The following is a 17,108-nucleotide window of genomic DNA, read 5'->3' as shown; positions in this document are numbered from 1 at the left end:
GTTTTCATTGCTGAGTTATATGACATATTGCTTCAGTTTTCAGCGTAATATTCAGCGATTTCTGTTAAAAAAAACAAAGGAACCTTTGATGGCATGAATGAACTTATGTTTGCTACGACTGGCACTGTTTACCTTCCTTATTTAAGCCCGCGAATTCTAATCGAATTCAGCGCTGTAGATGCCAGACAAAACGATTGCTCCATACCCGTGTATACAAGACTCCTTGCATTTAGAGTCCCTGTCTTTATTTAGTATAACATTTAGTAGTACGGACGCCATGTATTTGTACTCAGACTTCATTTATTTAGGCTCCTGAGGTAAGGCTTTCTCTTAACCTTGATGCACTTGCATTTAAGTGATTCCAATGAGTGAGTTTCATGTCGACAGAGAGACGTTCCTCGTTTCATATGCCTGTCTCACGCAAATGATAGTTACTTAACGATGTGCAATCAGGAAATCGATTAGATTAGGTCGGGGTGCAAATTGTCACGGCCATTACATTTTCCTTTTTATTTCTCTTTCTTGCAGTCTTGAAAACAAAGCGAGCCGAACTACAATCTGGAGAGGTATTTCACTCCTCATCTGTTCCGTTTTTCTTTGTGTGTGTATATCGCTCGAAGGTAATTAGGGATGCGCGAAGATTGGAAACATTGGGGACACGAATCGTATAGAGTCAGTACATGTAACAGGAATAGTTTTCAAGTAATATTCGAACGTTTCAGAGCGTCAGCTGTGAGAAACCAAACACAACATTGCAGCAAGAGTAGGATAAATGTCGTCCATGCGGGTACAGCATAAGCGTAAATCATGAGGACCGTATATAGTGTAGCAGGCTACGTCACTCACAGAGCCAGACTTTACTGCGTACGCAACGATCACTCGTACTCGCCGAAGAGTCCTGTGTGTATCCGAACAAATTGCTTGCCTGTTCCTAAGCTCTATTTTTCCTTTTAATGAAAAACGCTCGAGAAGGTACAATGTAATGAAAAAAAAACATGCTAACGTTGCGAATAATAGGACGTGAACATTGCTGCATGTTAAGTGCGAGAAAGCGGCTGTCGAATATTCAAAAACCACTCGAAAACTATTCGATTACGATTCGTTTCTGACATTATTCGATTCGCATTTGATATTCAGCCTCAGAAATTACTACCCGGCCGCTCTGGTCGCTCACGTTTACGCGTCCATCATCCCGGTAATCCGCTTGCGTACAACGGAATACCGCGGACACGCTAAGACTTGCTATTCCTTGCATGCACTGGGTGTTTTTTTAGGCATCAGACAGAAAGACAGGCAAGAACGAAATTTTTTAATATCGCCTGTTCCATATAGCACAAATGTACTCACTCAACTGGATTACTCGAAGCGGGGCTACATTACTTACACAGGCAATAAAAATGCGTCATTGTTCAATTGCCAAAATTTCACTAATAAACTTTTCAACAAATTACTTAATTTAGAGCACACATGGCAATCTAGAAATTGAAGCCAGTGCTTTCACGAAGCTAATTCACTTGGAACAAATTTCGAAACTAGCACAACTTTTAGTGCTAATGCCTTATGCATTGAAACTGGGAAATTACTGAAACAGTAATGCATTTAGTCACAAAGTTTGGGTATGCTTATCGAAACTGTGGCCCCATAACGCGAAACTATTCCAATCAGTTCTTGTAGCAATCTCCTGACGTCAGACTTACGTAACCACTGACACAAGCATCGGGTGTGACCCGCAGCGTAGTTTGAACCGACCAGTCAAACGCTTAATCAAACGCTCCAAATAGCATCGCCTAACTTGACAGTTTTTTTAGCTAGTTGATTGAGAAGAGGCAATGAGCATGCTGAAGTGGCGAGAGTCTGGGTGGGGCCGGGCCAGCGCAGCGAAAATTGATAACCAGATGAAGAGGGTGTGTGCCAACGTCTCCGATTGATCCGCTTCGCCTTGATTAGCTTGCGGTGGCTGGTCAAAAATCGCGGGGACGAGCAAAGGAAGGTTACATATGACGCGAAAGCTTATCCTCAGCGAAGGAGAGTTGGCAGAGCGATGTCGTAAACGTGCCGAAAGGGCTTGACCACGTTACACTACCACGCAAAAATTGTTGTTATACGCAAATAAATTCATTCTGTCCGGCAGCTCCGAATACCCAGTGCCAAAGCAACATGTAGGCAGACGGCCTCTATTCATTTCTGAACGGAAACATTTCCTGCTATTCCAAAGGAAACTCAGTTTTGTTCGGCATATTAATGTTTCTTTAATGCGTACACGTCACTTTGTCATGACCAGTTTCTGCAGTTTTGTGACGTCGCCTGACAAACTAGCGAAGTGGGGCAGCCCGAAAATTTTTGAATAGCGGATGGGTAGGGCAAAAGAAGGTGTAGAGTATTAAATAATTATTTTTGTTTTCTTTGGTCCAATCATGCAAAATAAGGTTGTACACGTTATATCGTATGGGAGATTTTCGGCAAATTTCGTATCGTCGGGTGAAAGACAGGCGAAGTGAGGGTAGCCCCAAAAAATGTTGGACCAATCGGGGAGCGCTGATTGCAGGAACGCAATAGAAACAGTTTGGAATAGCTTTGCGTGTCAGCGCCCCAGGCGTCATCATCAGAATTTGTTTCAGGGTGGCATGACTGTCGAAGCCACCAGCTACAATTCGTAAACTGCAATATGTGTGGTAAAAAACAATACACAAAAACGGGTAACTATAGACAGATTGTTATTATTGCGATACGAATTACATGGACACTCCAGTCGCATTTCTGCCGTCACCATCAGCGTCACCCTGAGGTTCCGTGTAAAGTCCATGGGATATTAAATCATCGCTGTGCGCCGTATTCTGCACGTGCTTGTGAAAGCGTGCGAAGGCGAGTGGGCGATCGCTTCTCAATCTCGCGCCCGCAACGGCGGAAGGCGGGAAGGAAGCGCGCCGCCTTCCGTCGCGCGCCTTCCGTCGCGCGTAAGGCTTCGTGGGGGGAGGGATGTATGGAGAGGGGCGCGTTCTACTCCGGGCAGCCCGGGTGGCCGCGAGCGCCCGGCCGGGCTGCTATATCTTAAAAGCCATCTGCGACGGGCACAGAGTCCACGCGTATGAAAGCGTGGGAAGGCGAGCGGGCGATCGCTGCTCAATCTCGCGCCCGCAACGGCGGAAAGCGGGAAGGAAGCGCGCCGCCTTCTGTCGCGCGCCTTCCGTCGCGCGTAAGGCTTCGGGGGGGAGGGGGGGTATGGAGAGGGGCGCGTTCTACTCCGGGCAGCCCGGGTGGCCGCGAGCGCCCGGCCGGGCTGCTATATCTTAAAAGCCATCTGCGACGGGCACAGAGTCCACGCGTATGAAAGCGTGGGAAGGCGAGCGGGCGATCGCTGCTCAATCTCGCGCCCGCAACGGCGGAAAGCGGGAAGGAAGCGCGCCGCCTTCCGTCGCGCGCCTTCCGTCGCGCGTAAGGCTTCGGGGGGGGAGGGGGGGTATGGAGAGGGGCGCGTTCTACTCCGGGCAGCCCGGGTGGCCGCGAGCGCCCGGCCGGGCTGCTATATCTTAAAAGCCATCTGCGACGGGCACAGAGTCCACGCGTATGAAAGCGTGGGAAGGCGAGCGGGCGATCGCTGCTCAATCTCGCGCCCGCAACGGCGGAAAGCGGGAAGGAAGCGCGCCGCCTTCCGTCGCGCGCCTTCCGTCGCGCGTAAGGCTTCGGGGGGGAGGGGGGGTATGGAGAGGGGCGCGTTCTACTCCGGGCAGCCCGGGTGGCCGCGAGCGCCCGGCCGGGCTGCTGTGTCTTGAAAGCCATCTGCGACGGGTACATAGTCCACGGTGCGCTGTGTTTTCAAGGCGTAACTCGCTTTGATGCACGCAGCTGCACGAAGGCCTATTTTCTCGCTGCTGCTGCGCCGTTTTGACAGCGAGTTTCGCCGGTCATCGAGTGAAGTGTGTTCACGTTGGCTTGCGCGCGCGTGACGCCATGCCTGTTAATTTAGTTATACCCGCGGACAACATTCTTTGGCTATGAAGGGAATGCTATGGAGGCAAAGCGCGCACAAGTGAGAGTGCTTCTGAAAAGAGTTCCGCGTTTTAATCCACGGTAGTTCAGGCTGGGGAAGACAAGACATAGGCGCCTTATCAGCAACAGTTAATACCGAACACACAACTGAGTGTAAATGTTTATACAATTGTATGGACGCTCCAAGCGCATTTCTGTCGTTGGCGTCGCCGTCGGCGTGAGGTTCCGTATAAATTCCAAGGGCGATAACACTTTCTCCGTGTGCCCTACGCTGTATGTGCGAGTCTGGAGGCGTGCGAGGGGAGCCCACGATCGCGGTTCAATATCGCCCGCGCGAAAGACACGCAAGCGGGCAGGAAGTGTGCCGTCTCCCGTAGTGTGCGAGGCGCCCAACGTTGCGAGGTGCCTGGGGGATGGGAAAGAGTGGAGTGGGCGGCGTTCTACTCCGGCTGCAACTGCGCATGTGTGGCTACTGCCCGCGATCGCCCGTCCGTATCTTAAGAGCGATCTGCGTTTAGGGCAGAGTCTAGGTGCGTCGGCGGCTCGCAACTTTGTCCGTGCTATGTATTTTCGGCGCCCACGTTTCGTTGAAGCGATAGACCGCACGAATGTCACTTCGCGCGCTGCTGCTGCCGCGTTTCCTCACGCCGGTGTTTTGACAAAAGCTTCCGCGGTCATCGAGTCAGATGTGTTCATGTACACGATGCTTGTACACGGCCGATAAAACTACTGTCGTTACTTCGTATCATCATCATCATCAGCCTGGTTACGCCCACTGCAGGGCAAAGGCCTCTCCCATGCTTCTCCAACAACCCCGGTCATGTACTAATTGTGGCCATGCCGTGCCTGCAAACTTGTTAATCTCATCCGCCCACCTAACTTTCTGCCGCCCCCTGCTACGCTTCCCTTCCCTTGGAATCCAGTCCGTAACCCTTAATGACCATCGGTTATCTTCCCTCCTCATTACATGTCCTGCCCATGCCCATTTCTTTTTCTTGATTTCAACTAAGATGTCACCAACTCGCGTTTGTTCCCTCACCCAATCTGCTCTTTTCTTATCCCTTAACGTTACACCTATCATTCTTCGCCCGATACGGCCCGCGATCGCCCGGCCGTATCTTAAAAGCGATCTGCGTTTAGGGCAGAGTCTAGGTGCGTCGGCGGCTCGTAACTTTGTCCGTGCTATGTATTTTCCGGCGCCCACTTTTCGTTGAAGCGATAGACAGCACGAATGCCACTTTGCGCGCGGCTGCTGCCGCGTTTCCTCACGCCAGCCTTTTTGACAAAAGCTTCCGCGGTCATCGAGTCAGATGTGTTCACGTACACCATGCTTGTTAAGTTAGTTAGTGTGCCTATGTCTACAAGTTTATACGGCCGATGAAACTACTGTCCTTATTTCGTATAGCTGTCCACTAATTTGCTATCGCAGTCCACGCATCGGCTTCCGGGCGAACCTGCGACTTTTATTATTCAACGAGTCATTTTTATCTCGCGCTCAAATGATGACTTCCTCTGAGAGTAGCATACTTCAAAAAGTAAAATTGTGCAAAATTACACGGATTATCCGTGAAAATTGTGTTTACGTTAAAAAAATAGTATATTCTGCAGCGTGACCTGCTAAGTGTGTACCGCTATCGCGCGACGAGTCGCATCATTTTGAGCCACACCGTGTTTCGCGCCTGCAAACCCACCAGCTTTGCTTGTATTGGGCGGCTTTACTTTGCCGGTGGTGTGCAGTGTCACGTCGTTTTGCAGTACGGTGCCGTGGTGTGGACCCTGCTCAGGCAGAACGTGCTCGTCTTGCTCCTAATCCTGATGTCCCTCAGCATGTGCGTGGTGCTGCCCGTCGTCGCCATAGCAACGATCGCCTGCCACCGCGTGTGCTGGTGTTGCAGCTTCTGGTCGAGGCCCGACGGCTACGAGTCGGTCCCCGAAACGAGATCGCGCAAGAGATGGACCACCGTATTCTACGTGGTCGTCGGGATCATGTTGTAAGCGCGGACAACGTGACGCCTTTATCGCCTTCCGCAAAAAAAAAAAAAGGATTTCAACGCATCTATGCCAAGTCTAATTTGGGATGCAACCCTCTGCGCATCTTTTTTTTTTTTCAACGCCAGTCAAGTGACTCCTACAACCGCGTGGTTGCGGTGGTTTGCTGAAGTCGCTCAAAAGGCGCGGCCTTCCGAAATCTGCGTCACACTCGTGGAGGAACGACGTAAAATAGGAGAGAAGCATTTCGTCATGCAGCCAGCCTTGGCTAATGAGCTATCCGAGAAGCCATTCCCTACGCTTTCTTTTCCCTCGAAGTATCGGCCCAAGATGTGAACTCTGTGGCTGAGCGTATTGACCGGAAATGTTTGGTTCTCGGTAGGTTTTAATCGATGCGCACTTGTTCGGATTCCCTGCCTTGTCCCTGGCTGCAGAACTGGATCAGTAAAAAATACCGCGCGCTCTGACGTGACGATTACGCGTTGGGCCGATACGTTTGGCTTCAGTCGTGTTTCGCAGTGCTCACTCCTCATACGTCCCTTCTTCCATCGTCGTACTTTATAGGGCACGGTTAGTGGTGACATCAGCTTTCCTTCAGCGTATGTCATGAATTGAGGAGCTGTGGTAGCGGGCCGGTGGCTGTTGTTCATCCTCTAACAACGCCAATGTTACTATGTACATTTTTTTTAGATTAGCGTACATGACTTTTGTGTGCGCTCCAAGCAGTTTGCACATGGTACGGTGTACGTGATGGGAATACTTTAACGTTTGGGAGCGCAAAGGAAAGAATAAAATGTAGCGCTCAAGTGAATAAACACATCAAAAAGCACTCTTTCAAACATATTTCATTTTAGATCGTTCCCGTTAAATTAAAGGATGTGAAGGTTGCCTAATAGTTTTTAATCACTGTATGTTTATGCTATAAGCGCCCATATTGTTCTCAAGATACGCGAACGAAATTCGCAGTCTAACCAGAGTAATCATGGAGGCTTTTCAATCTAACGAACATTAGTAGCAGCCGCACGCACTCGGCTCCATTGACACTACTCCCGGCGTTGTAACATTAGTAGCAGCTGCACATACTCGGCTCCATTGACACTCCTAGCCGCTGTGTCTGTAGCATTCCTAAATGAAATTTTCTCCAAACTCTCCAAAAGCTTGTGAGACGCCTTTAAGAGTGGAATGCCATAATCATTATAGGGTCCCCAACCGCTTCTCACGCTTCCCGGCGATTGAAGCTTATGCAAGCGTAATCTTTACCGGGAAACACTCGCGGCGAACGCTATGCGCGAAGACGAGCTTTCTGGTTCTTTTTTTTCTTTGCCCCCGCAGGACCGTTGCGCTGTGATTGGTCGACACGTTTCGTTGACGAACCGCCGTGGTTGTTCAAGTGGCTATGCTGCGGGCCTGCTGAGTACGGAGGTCGCGGGATCGAATCCCGGCCGCGGCGGCCGCATTTCGATGGGGGCGAAATGCGAAAACACCCGAGTACTTAGGCCCGTATTCACAAACCAACCTTATACTTATCTTTTGCCTTCCTTACCTTTTCAGCGCCTTAACGCGTTTCATAAACAAACCTTATGCTTAAGTCGAACCTTTCCTTAACCTTACCGGCTCGGAAAAGGAGCGTTCCTTAAGGTAGCCCGGCAGCTACCTTAAGGCGCCACTTATTATGGCCGACCACGCAAGCAGCTTTTCGGAGCTAGTCGATTTTGTCGCCCTATTAAGGGAAGCCGATGTTCGCGAAGCCCTTCCTTATGTAAAGCTCATCCGGCGTGTACTCAGGGACCGTCAGAATGTCATGGAGATGTACAACGACGGCGAGTTTCTTGGTAGGTTCCGCTTTTCAAAACGAGCAGTGGTACACCTTCTCTCCATCCTGCCACTTGCTCCGAGCCCAGACCATCGCGATTCGCCCGTGCCGCCACTTCTCTTTCAAGTTGTCCCAACACTTGCCTAGCTGATGCTCCGTGCGCAGGTGGACTCCGTTCTTACTGTTGAACTGTTGTTCTATCTGCTGCCATTTCTTTTTCTTCTCGCTCAGGGACACCGCATCAGTACGCTTGTTCTCCAGCACGTTGCTCTCTCTCGTTACCAAGTCAATCAAAATTCCCCGCTCCTCCTCCGTAAAGTTGATTTTTTTCCTCTCAGTGGCCATTCCCACAACAGATCTTACAATAAGCAAACGAACACTTCAAAACACAAATAAATGAACAAATAAGGAAATAAATAAATAAATACGCGCAATATTTACAGCATCTAACGCAAGTTATAGCTAATACACAAGAGAAAAAGTGAAGGAACTGCGCTCGAGCACCGCAAAATGGAAATGGAAAATGAAGCACCGCAAATGGAAAAAAAACGGCAACGCGTGTTGCCATGGCAACACGCGTTGCCGTTTTTTTGCGCGTCTCTCATCTGCAGATGAGAGACTCGCAAGAGCTAGAACTCGCTCTTTTCACATTGCTTTTTCACAACGCGTAATAATGCGCCATCCAATTTTTATATTTATTGTTCTGAGCGACAAAAATGTGTTTCCTTTTTAATAACTGAGTGGTTAAGACCAAGAAAAGTTCATAGCCTCGCACCCATGCTCATCTCTTATGACGATAAGGCCGCCTTCGATAAGGACGCCTTTTCACGCAATAAGGGACGCTTCTGAATCATACCCTGGCCTTTTCTCAACCTTATACTTTCCTCATCCTTATAAAAGGGCGCCTTATAGCGTTAAGATAAGGTTGGTTTGTGAATACGGGCCTTAGATTCAGGTGCACGTTAAAGAACCCCAGGCTGTCGAAATTTCCGGAGTCCTCCACTACGGCGTGCCTCATAATCAGAAAGTGGTTTTGGCACGTTAAACCCCACAATGTAATTTTTTAACGTTTCGTTGACGGTCAACTCACGCTCAACGCCGCCGACGCCGTGCTCACTGCGCAACGGGGCCCTTAACGTTATCGCTTTTAAAAAAGAAATAAAGTGGGCGTTGAGTCATCTGGTGTACAGTGAAGAACTCATCCAAGACAAGACAATCCATTATCCAATCTATTTTATACGCCAGCGCTTCTCGTAAGGCCTCCGTACGCCAGAAACACCTAACGATCTCCGGAATTTAGCGGCCTGCTGGTCTCGCACAATTTGCGATTCAGACGGGCTTTGAGGAAGCCGTAACTCCATGTCCTATTTATTGGCGATTGCCCGTAGCGAGAGCGCAGCCATTCCGACAGTTGGCACCGAAGCGGGGGCCAGAGTGCGCCGCCACATTCGACAATGCTACCACGGCAAGTGTCTTCCCTGTAGACGCGTGAAACGTGTATTGTAGAGGTTTCACAAATTCGGCAATATGCGTAAGTACTCCAATAACATAACCTATGCAAGCCTGAGAAATACGGCACATATGCACAGCCTGCGCAGTGACGAAAAAAATATTTATTTACATGTAAGGCCTTTGCCGTATCCTCGGGTGAACTATTCTAAAGCTGTCAAATGGCTACAACCTGGCACGCCGTCGCAGGAGACCGTTGGCTCCTGCGCTTTTCGAAGTGACTGCACCGGCATTGTAATTATACAGAAAGCTGATGCTGGAACTTTCGGATAGAAATGCCTGCTAAGCATTGTGCTGGCGAGGTCATTCAATAGCTAAGCATTGTGTTGGCGAGGTCGAAGTCAGGAATGCGATTCCCGAGTAGTAGAAATTAAACAACCAAGTAATATACTTTCTTTCGTGATCCTGACAGAGTAAGAGTGCCGACGTAATTACTGGCTTCTGGTGTGCAAAAAGAACCTAATGTATCAATCCGTACTTATCCCCCCCTGCAATCGCTAAGTGCACGCGTGTTTTGATAGTCTCCCATTGAATGGGAACACTCATAATGGTCCGCGAGATGCCCCATCTCCACCAACGCCTGAAACAGCGCGTGGTGCCCCCTGACGGTGCCGCGAATGCGAGTCTTTCGGGCGTGAAATCTTTGTTTTGAATTTCTGTGGATGCTTTATATTTGGTCAGTCTCTTATCTTCTATCTCACTCATTTCGTCCTTGGTTTCATTTTCCTTCTGTAGTTGTTGCTCTCAAGTGACCCCTCACCAGCTTTGCTCATTGTAAAGAAACAAGCGTAGCGTATGCACTACGCGTTGGCAATGGTTTCTGCAGGCTATTACTGCACTGCCCCCCCCCTACCCCCCCCCCTCCAAAGGAAAGGAACGAAATTTCAAACCGAACGCCGAGCGTCCTCACAGTCGAGGAACCTCGTCCCCAGCCACACTGTAAAATAACTTACACCCTAAAAAGTGAAAACGGGTGTAAATGTGTCTATAACTCACACCCTTAGCGTGCCAGTTATGTAAATGACACCCTAAAGGTAGGAGTTATAGACACATTTACACCCTTTCTCACTTTTAAGGGTGTAAATTATTTTACAGTGCAGAGAGTCGAGGTCACACGCACAGATGCCTCTTCACCATGTGCGTTTCTTTACTCATCGTTACTAATCATGCGCTGCGAAAGCGCGGCACCCCAGAAACGAAAGCGAATAAAAAAAAAGAACGAGGCGCGTCCCTCGGCTCCGGTGCGAGAGAAAGCCGGGAAAGAACACCATTTGAAAACATTTGCTGTGACGTAGTTACTAGCGCGAACAAGACTACGGAAAAAAAAGGCGGGGCAAGACAAAACCCTAGTGTGCCTTTTTTCCGCAGTCTTGTTCGCGCTAGTACCTATGTCACAGCAAATGCGCCAACACCAACTAGCCCAACTTTCTGGGCTAATCGCTTGAAAACGCCACTATAGGGATAGAGCGTCGCCGTCGACAGTGAGGGATCGTCTCTTGGCGACAAGGTAACGCGGCCGTTCATCTCTTCACTCTCCTTCAATAATGAAGCGACCTGAAAAAAAAATTGGTAAAGTTCTTTCCAGATGCCGTTGTTACGTTTCGCCTACGACGCGCGCTAAAGCCGGCGCGGATGCAACGTACGCCGGAGCTTCGTTCAAAGCGGCGGACATTTTGGCCCGTTCGGAGCGGCCGCGACGCATCCCCGCCGAGCGCGTCCCGGCATGTTCAGTGCCACGTGTCTTTGTGTGTGCGTGTGTGTGTGTGTGCCCACGCTTGTCAAAGCGCGGCAGCCGGGGAGAGGAGCTCCCCCAGTGTGAAGCGAGGAGGTCTGACCGGCGCCGGCCCGGCTGATGCGTCACCTCCTTGTCCCAACGTGTCTCTCAGTCCGTCCGTCGCCGCTGTCACGTGGTGTCGTCCCGTGACCTTCCTTCTTGCCCGCGACGCCAAGAGTATAAGAGCAGCTGCCCCCGGACGCCAGGAGAGAGGCTCCGATTTCTTCTGTGGAGTAACGTGCTCTCCCGTCTCTCTAATTCGGTCGACCTGACCGCCCGCTGTTTGCGATGCTAGAATAAACAAGTTGTTCTGTTAGCAGTCGCCTCATGCTTTGCTGGGACCTTCGGATGCTTCCAGTGTGCCCCAGGCCGCCAGGCCAACGCTACCCTTGGGGCTTGCGACCCATTTGCAACAACGGGCGCCAACGGTCCGGTTGCAACAACGGGTGTCAGCACTGAGGTTCCAACAGCTGGTGGCAGCGCTGAGATTCCAACAGCCGGTGCCATCGGTGAGGATCAAACAGCTGGTTGCCAGCGGTGAGATCGCGACAACGGAGGCCAGCAGCGAAGATATGCGGTTGACTATGCTGAGCAGCACAACGACCATCCGGGAGCAGTGCAATGAGCCCTGTGTGATGTCTGGTTGCCTGCAGCGGAACGACTGCGCTGAATTCTTGGCTGCGAGGTTTGGTGAGTGCGGGACTTTCTTCTTCTGAGTTTTGCCAGGCTTTTGTTAGTGTTAGAAACAGAGCTGGTAATTGTGGTTGTCGTTGCTGCCGGGTTAGTTTGCGGCAAGACAATAGTAGGCAGTAGAGAAAGCAGCATTCAGAGCAGCCATGGATTTGAAGTCGTTGCGCAAACCGAAATTGTTGGAGCTTGCAAGAGAGTTGGGTCTGGATGTCTCAGACAAACTCAGAAAACCAGAACTGCTAAGTGCTATTCTTGAGTTAGGAGCTGAGGATGACGAGCTGTCGGAATGCCTTGAGACCATTGAGGAGAGGGAGACGGCAAAAAGACAGGAGCGCGAACTTAGAGAGCAAAAAGATGAGCGCGAACGAAAAGAGCAGAAAGAAAAAGAACAGCGCGACCACGCTTTGGAAATGAAGCGTCTCGAGGTAGAGATGGAACGCGCTCGTAATGGAAATCAGGCACACGGTGCAGGAGAACGAGTATTGTTTAAAATGACTGACCTGATGCGGCCGTTTAAGCTTGGAGAGGACATTGGTTTGTTCCTGGTTAACTTTGAGCGAACGTGCGAGAAGCAGGGGTTCTCTCGGGAAACGTGGCCACAGCGCTTGCTCACTTTGTTACCCGGCGAGGCGGCCGACGTAGTCGCTCGCTTGGATAGAGAGGAGGCAGAGGATTTCGACAAAGTGAAATCGAGTCTGCTAAAAAAGTACAGGCTGTCCGCGGAGGCGTTCCGTCGGAAGTTTCGAGAAAATGAGAAAGGCAAAAGTGAGTCATATACAGAGTTTGACTACAGGCTAATGTCAAACATGCAGGAGTGGCTCAAAGAAGAGAAAGCGTTTGGTGACCACGAGAAAGTTCTGCAGTGTTTCGGGCTGGAACAGTTTTATAGTCGGTTACCTGAGAACGTGCGGTACTGGGTCTTGGACAGGCCAGACGTTAGTACGGTGGCTAGAGCTGCTGAGCTAGCCGAAGAGTTTGTGACGCGTCGTGCTCGCGGAGCTAAGGACGGTCAAAAGGGTGAATTTGGCTCCAAGTTTGAGAGGCCGAAGTTCACGCCCATGAGAGCAAAGGGGGACACACGTAGTGCGGATGCGAGTGAAAGCATTCCGACCGAACGTAAGGAGACGGCGGCAACCGAAGCCGAACGCAGAAAGCGGTTCGAGGCGAGGCAAGCGCGCGTTTGTTATACGTGTCAGAAGCCGGGTCACTTTTCGGCGCAGTGTCCGGAAACAAAAACAAAAGTAGTGTTTTTGTCATTATGCAGCACTGACGAGAACATGAAGCTTCTCGAGCCTTACATGCGAGACCTCCTCGTGAACGGGAAGGAGTGCCGAGTGCTTCGCGATTCCGCAGCTACGATGGATGTAGTTCACCCCTCTTACGTTGAACCCGATATGTTCACGGGCGAGTGCGCATGGATCAAGCAAGCCGTGGAAGCTCACAGCGTGTGTCTGCCCGTAGCAAAGGTGCTTATTGAAGGACCTTTCGGAGCACTTGAGACGGAGGCCGCAGTGTCATCTATGCTGCCCCCCCCCCCCCCCAGTACCCGTACTTATTTTCGAACAGGTCCGATCACCTCCTGCGCGAGAAGGGGCTTTTGTTTGGTGAGGCTAGCGTTCAGGCCTTAACCAGATCGAAGGTTCGGGAGCTCGCTGCAAAGGCGGTAGTTGCGGGGCCGACGTTGTCGAACGATGAGAAAGGGTCAGAGGCGCAGCAAGCTGATATTCAGAGCACGCCCGAACCGAATAAAATTGAGCCTGTAGCGTTAAAGGCACCAGATACTGGAGAAGAAATTCCCGATGCGGGAAAGTTAGAAGAGCTATCTGCAGATTTGCTCATCGCGCCTACGTCAGACGGACTTAATAGGTTGCTAAAAGTCAGCCGGTCGGCTTTGATAGCCGAGCAAAAGAAGGATGGCAGCCTAGAAAACATACGCTGCATTGTCAAGGAAGGTGTCGCCAAGAAAAATGCTCGCTTTGTGGAAAGAGGTGGGGTCCTGTACCGGAAGTATATAGACCGCAGGGGAGTGGAGTTCGATCAGCTGATCGTGCCTCAGTGCTACCGTCAGGATCTGTTGCGCTTGTCGCATGGGGGTTCGTGGTCCGGACACCTAGGAGTTAAGAAAACTAAGGACCGTCTCTTGCAAGGGTACTATTGGCCAGGGTGTTTTCGGGACGCAGACCACTTTGTGAAGACATGCGACACCTGTCAGCGGGTGGGCAAACCAGGGGACAAATCGAGGGCGCCGTTGAAGTTGGTACCTATCATTACGGAGCCTTTTAGACGGCTCGTTATTGATACAGTGGGACCTCTGCCGGTAACAGCCACGGGGTACAGACACATTTTGACTGTGATGTGCCCAGCGACAAAGTTCCCTGAAGCAGTGCCGCTTAACGAACTCAGCTCAGTTGAGATAGTCAATGCACTACTGTCCATATTTGCGCGAGTTGGTTTTCCTGCGGAAGTCCAATCAGATCAGGGCACAGTGTTTACTAGCGCTTTGACGACAGCCTTTCTCGAAAGGTGTGGGGTAAAGCTGTTACACAGCTCAGTGCACCACCCCCAGTCGAATTCCGTTGAGAAGCTCCACTCCGTCATGAAGCGCGTGTTCAGAGCATTGTGGTTTGAACTACAAACTGACTGGGAGCTGTTTCTGCCTGGGGTGATGTTTGCATGGAGGACCGCGCCGCCTGCGGCTACGGGGTTTTCGCCAGCTGAGCTAGTGTACGGTCGCTCGCTGCGATCTCCGCTTCGCATGCATCGAAACGGATCACTGCCCTCTCCAATGGCTGCAGACCATCTCTTTCACAAATGGCCGCCTCCTGCGCTGGAGCCTCGCTTTGCAACAATATTCCTTTGAGGTGCGTTACAAAAAGGGGAGTCTCAACGGTAACGCCGATGGCTTAAGTCGAAGCCCCTAACGTGGGAATCAGCCTCAAAATTGTTTGTTATTGATGTTTTTCTTCCTGAGGCAGGATGTTTAACATATTGCTTTTGTGTAGTGTTTCAAGGTGATGTGCTTTCTAGTGCAATTTTCCGATTTGTGGACGCGTTCTGAGTGCTGCTATAGACTACTGTAAGGAACTAGGCAGTAGTATAAAAGGGGAAAGAGCCTGGCATGGCTTAGTGAGGGTTGTGCCGTGCTTGCTGACTGAGCGGCTGAGTTTCGGCGCAGTTCTAACGCTTGCTGGGAAAGAGAACAAAAATGGCAACTCTCCTGAAGTCACTTTGCAGTGTCCTGTGCGAACCTGAACGTGAGAACGAGGCCTTCTCGGTGCGCTGCGCTCAAGAAACGCCGAGGGACGACCGACTTCGGTTATGAGCATCATCGAGCGACATCCCTCCGGACAGCGGATGCAGTCCCCTGACCATCGGGATCTCCCTCCCCCGGCGGGGCGGTCTGTTACGTTTCGCCTACGACGCGCGCTAAAGCCGGCGCGGATGCAACGTACGCCGGAGCTTCGTTCAAAGCGGCGGACATTTTGGCCCGTTCGGAGCGGCCGCGACGCATCCCCGCCGAGCGCGTCCCGGCATGTTCAGTGCCACGTGTCTTTGTGTGTGCGTGTGTGTGTGTGTGCCCACGCTTGTCAAAGCGCGGCAGCCGGGGAGAGGAGCACCCCCAGTGTGAAGCGAGGAGGTCTGACCGGCGCCGGCCCGGCTGATGCGTCACCTCCTTGTCCCAACGTGTCTCTCAGTCCGTCCGTCGCCGCTGTCACGTGGTGTCGTCCCGTGACCTTCCTTCTTGCCCGCGACGCCAAGAGTATAAGAGCAGCTGCCCCCGGACGCCAGGAGAGAGGCTCCGATTTCTTCTGTGGAGTAACGTGCTCTCCCGTCTCTCTATTTCGGTCGACCTGACAGCCCGCTGTTTGCGATGCTAGAATAAACAAGTTGTTCTGTTAGCAGTCGCCTCATGCTTTGCTGGGACCTTCGGATGCTTCCAGTGTGCCCCAGGCCGCCAGGCCAACGCTACCCTTGGGTCTTGCGACCCATTTGCAACAACGGGCGCCAACGGTCCGGTTGCAACAACGGGTGTCAGCACTGAGGTTCCAACAGCTGGTGGCAGCGCTGAGATTCCAACAGCCGGTGCCATCGGTGAGGATCAAATACCGTACTTCAATGAAGTCTGGTTTGGCGACATTTAACTGCCCGTTACTTGGCACAATTTAATTTTTTGTTACATCCCCGCCCTCTTCTATAGTTTCCTCAAGTTCTTTTGTTGCTCATCCTAAAACTTAAAATACGTACCTCTTCCATCTTTCCGTGTTGGGGAAAAAACTTAGCCCATCGAATCGACAACGCCGGCATTCATGTGCAGATGCTGCAGAAGCGCAGCGCGCATTTGGGACTGGTTGGTTCGGGACTCGATCAGAAAAAGAAATACGGTGTGGTGAACAGGTGGAGACGCGAAGCACGTTGTTTTACCTTCCTCACGCCCCGATAGCCTCGCTGTTGCTTTTGCCTACGGGAAGCTCATTTTTTCCGTTTTGACCGTCCCTACGTCTTGGAGTGAGCAGCACCACGACCCATCTCCCCCTCGCTAGCACAACTGCGTGGAATTGTGGGGTTGAACTTCCCGGACCGGCGCAGGGGGTTATGAGGGACGCCGCAGTGGAGAGCGCCTGATTAACCCAAACCAACCGAGGTTCTTTTAATGTGAACCCATGGCTCAGTGCACGAGCGTTTTTGAATCTCAAAGGTATGACAAAGCAACGGGCAGGCCGGGATTCGAGAACTCGCCCTCGTGCTTAGCAGTGCAAGCGCCATAGCCACTGCATGAGCTACCGCGCGGCGTGTCGATGGCATAACTGTCCCCTGCCTCGCACCGTGTGGAACATTTAGGCTTCTTTCATCTTACTCTTCGCACCCGCTCGTTCTCGTCATTAAGCTGCGAGTAGGGGAGAGTGAGCTAGGTACGCATGCGGTTGCCCTGACGTAAGCCTTGGCTCCAGTTTTGAGACCTCACTTTGTCCTACCGCTGTAGACCCGTCCATGTAGCGAAGAAAGTATGTCCAGCAGCCGTCCTGCTTACCTTGGGAAAGGTGTCGGTGCTCCTAAGACCTTTCACAGTGCCAGCAACACTTTCACCCCGGTTATCGGTTACAAAAATTGATAGTAAGGCCAATTTCATATTGTCGCGACGTAGTAGAAGAGACTGGAGAGCCGGTGGGGAGATGATCTACAAAAGGTTTCATGTTGAAAAAAAAAATAAACAAGCGATGCAAAACAGACACGACGTCGTCTTCGCCCTTACCGTAGCTCTGCTGAATTCAGCGACTCATCGTCCTCTTAATGGCATGACACACGGATTCACACGCGAGTAACGCATCGAGCAGGACTCGGAGGAAC

At 51.2% G+C, this 17,108-nt stretch overlaps 1 protein-coding gene across 1 annotated transcript in view; it reads left to right on the top strand.

The window, feature by feature from the left end:
- LOC139048865 (uncharacterized) overlaps nucleotides 1-17,108 on the top strand; it is a 96,541-nt gene that overhangs the window by 36,346 nt on the left and 43,087 nt on the right. Inside the window, exons 5-6 of the mRNA XM_070523752.1 lie at nucleotides 529-566; nucleotides 5,743-5,978. Coding sequence (XP_070379853.1) covers nucleotides 529-566; nucleotides 5,743-5,978 — 274 coding nt within the window. The remainder of the gene's footprint in view (nucleotides 1-528; nucleotides 567-5,742; nucleotides 5,979-17,108) is intronic.

This window comes from Dermacentor albipictus, chromosome 8 (genome assembly GCF_038994185.2).
Source record: "Dermacentor albipictus isolate Rhodes 1998 colony chromosome 8, USDA_Dalb.pri_finalv2, whole genome shotgun sequence".
Classification (NCBI taxonomy): Eukaryota; Metazoa; Arthropoda; class Arachnida; order Ixodida; family Ixodidae; genus Dermacentor; species Dermacentor albipictus.
Note: the sequence above shows the minus strand (reverse complement) of the source record. Positions and strands in the feature narration are given on the sequence as shown.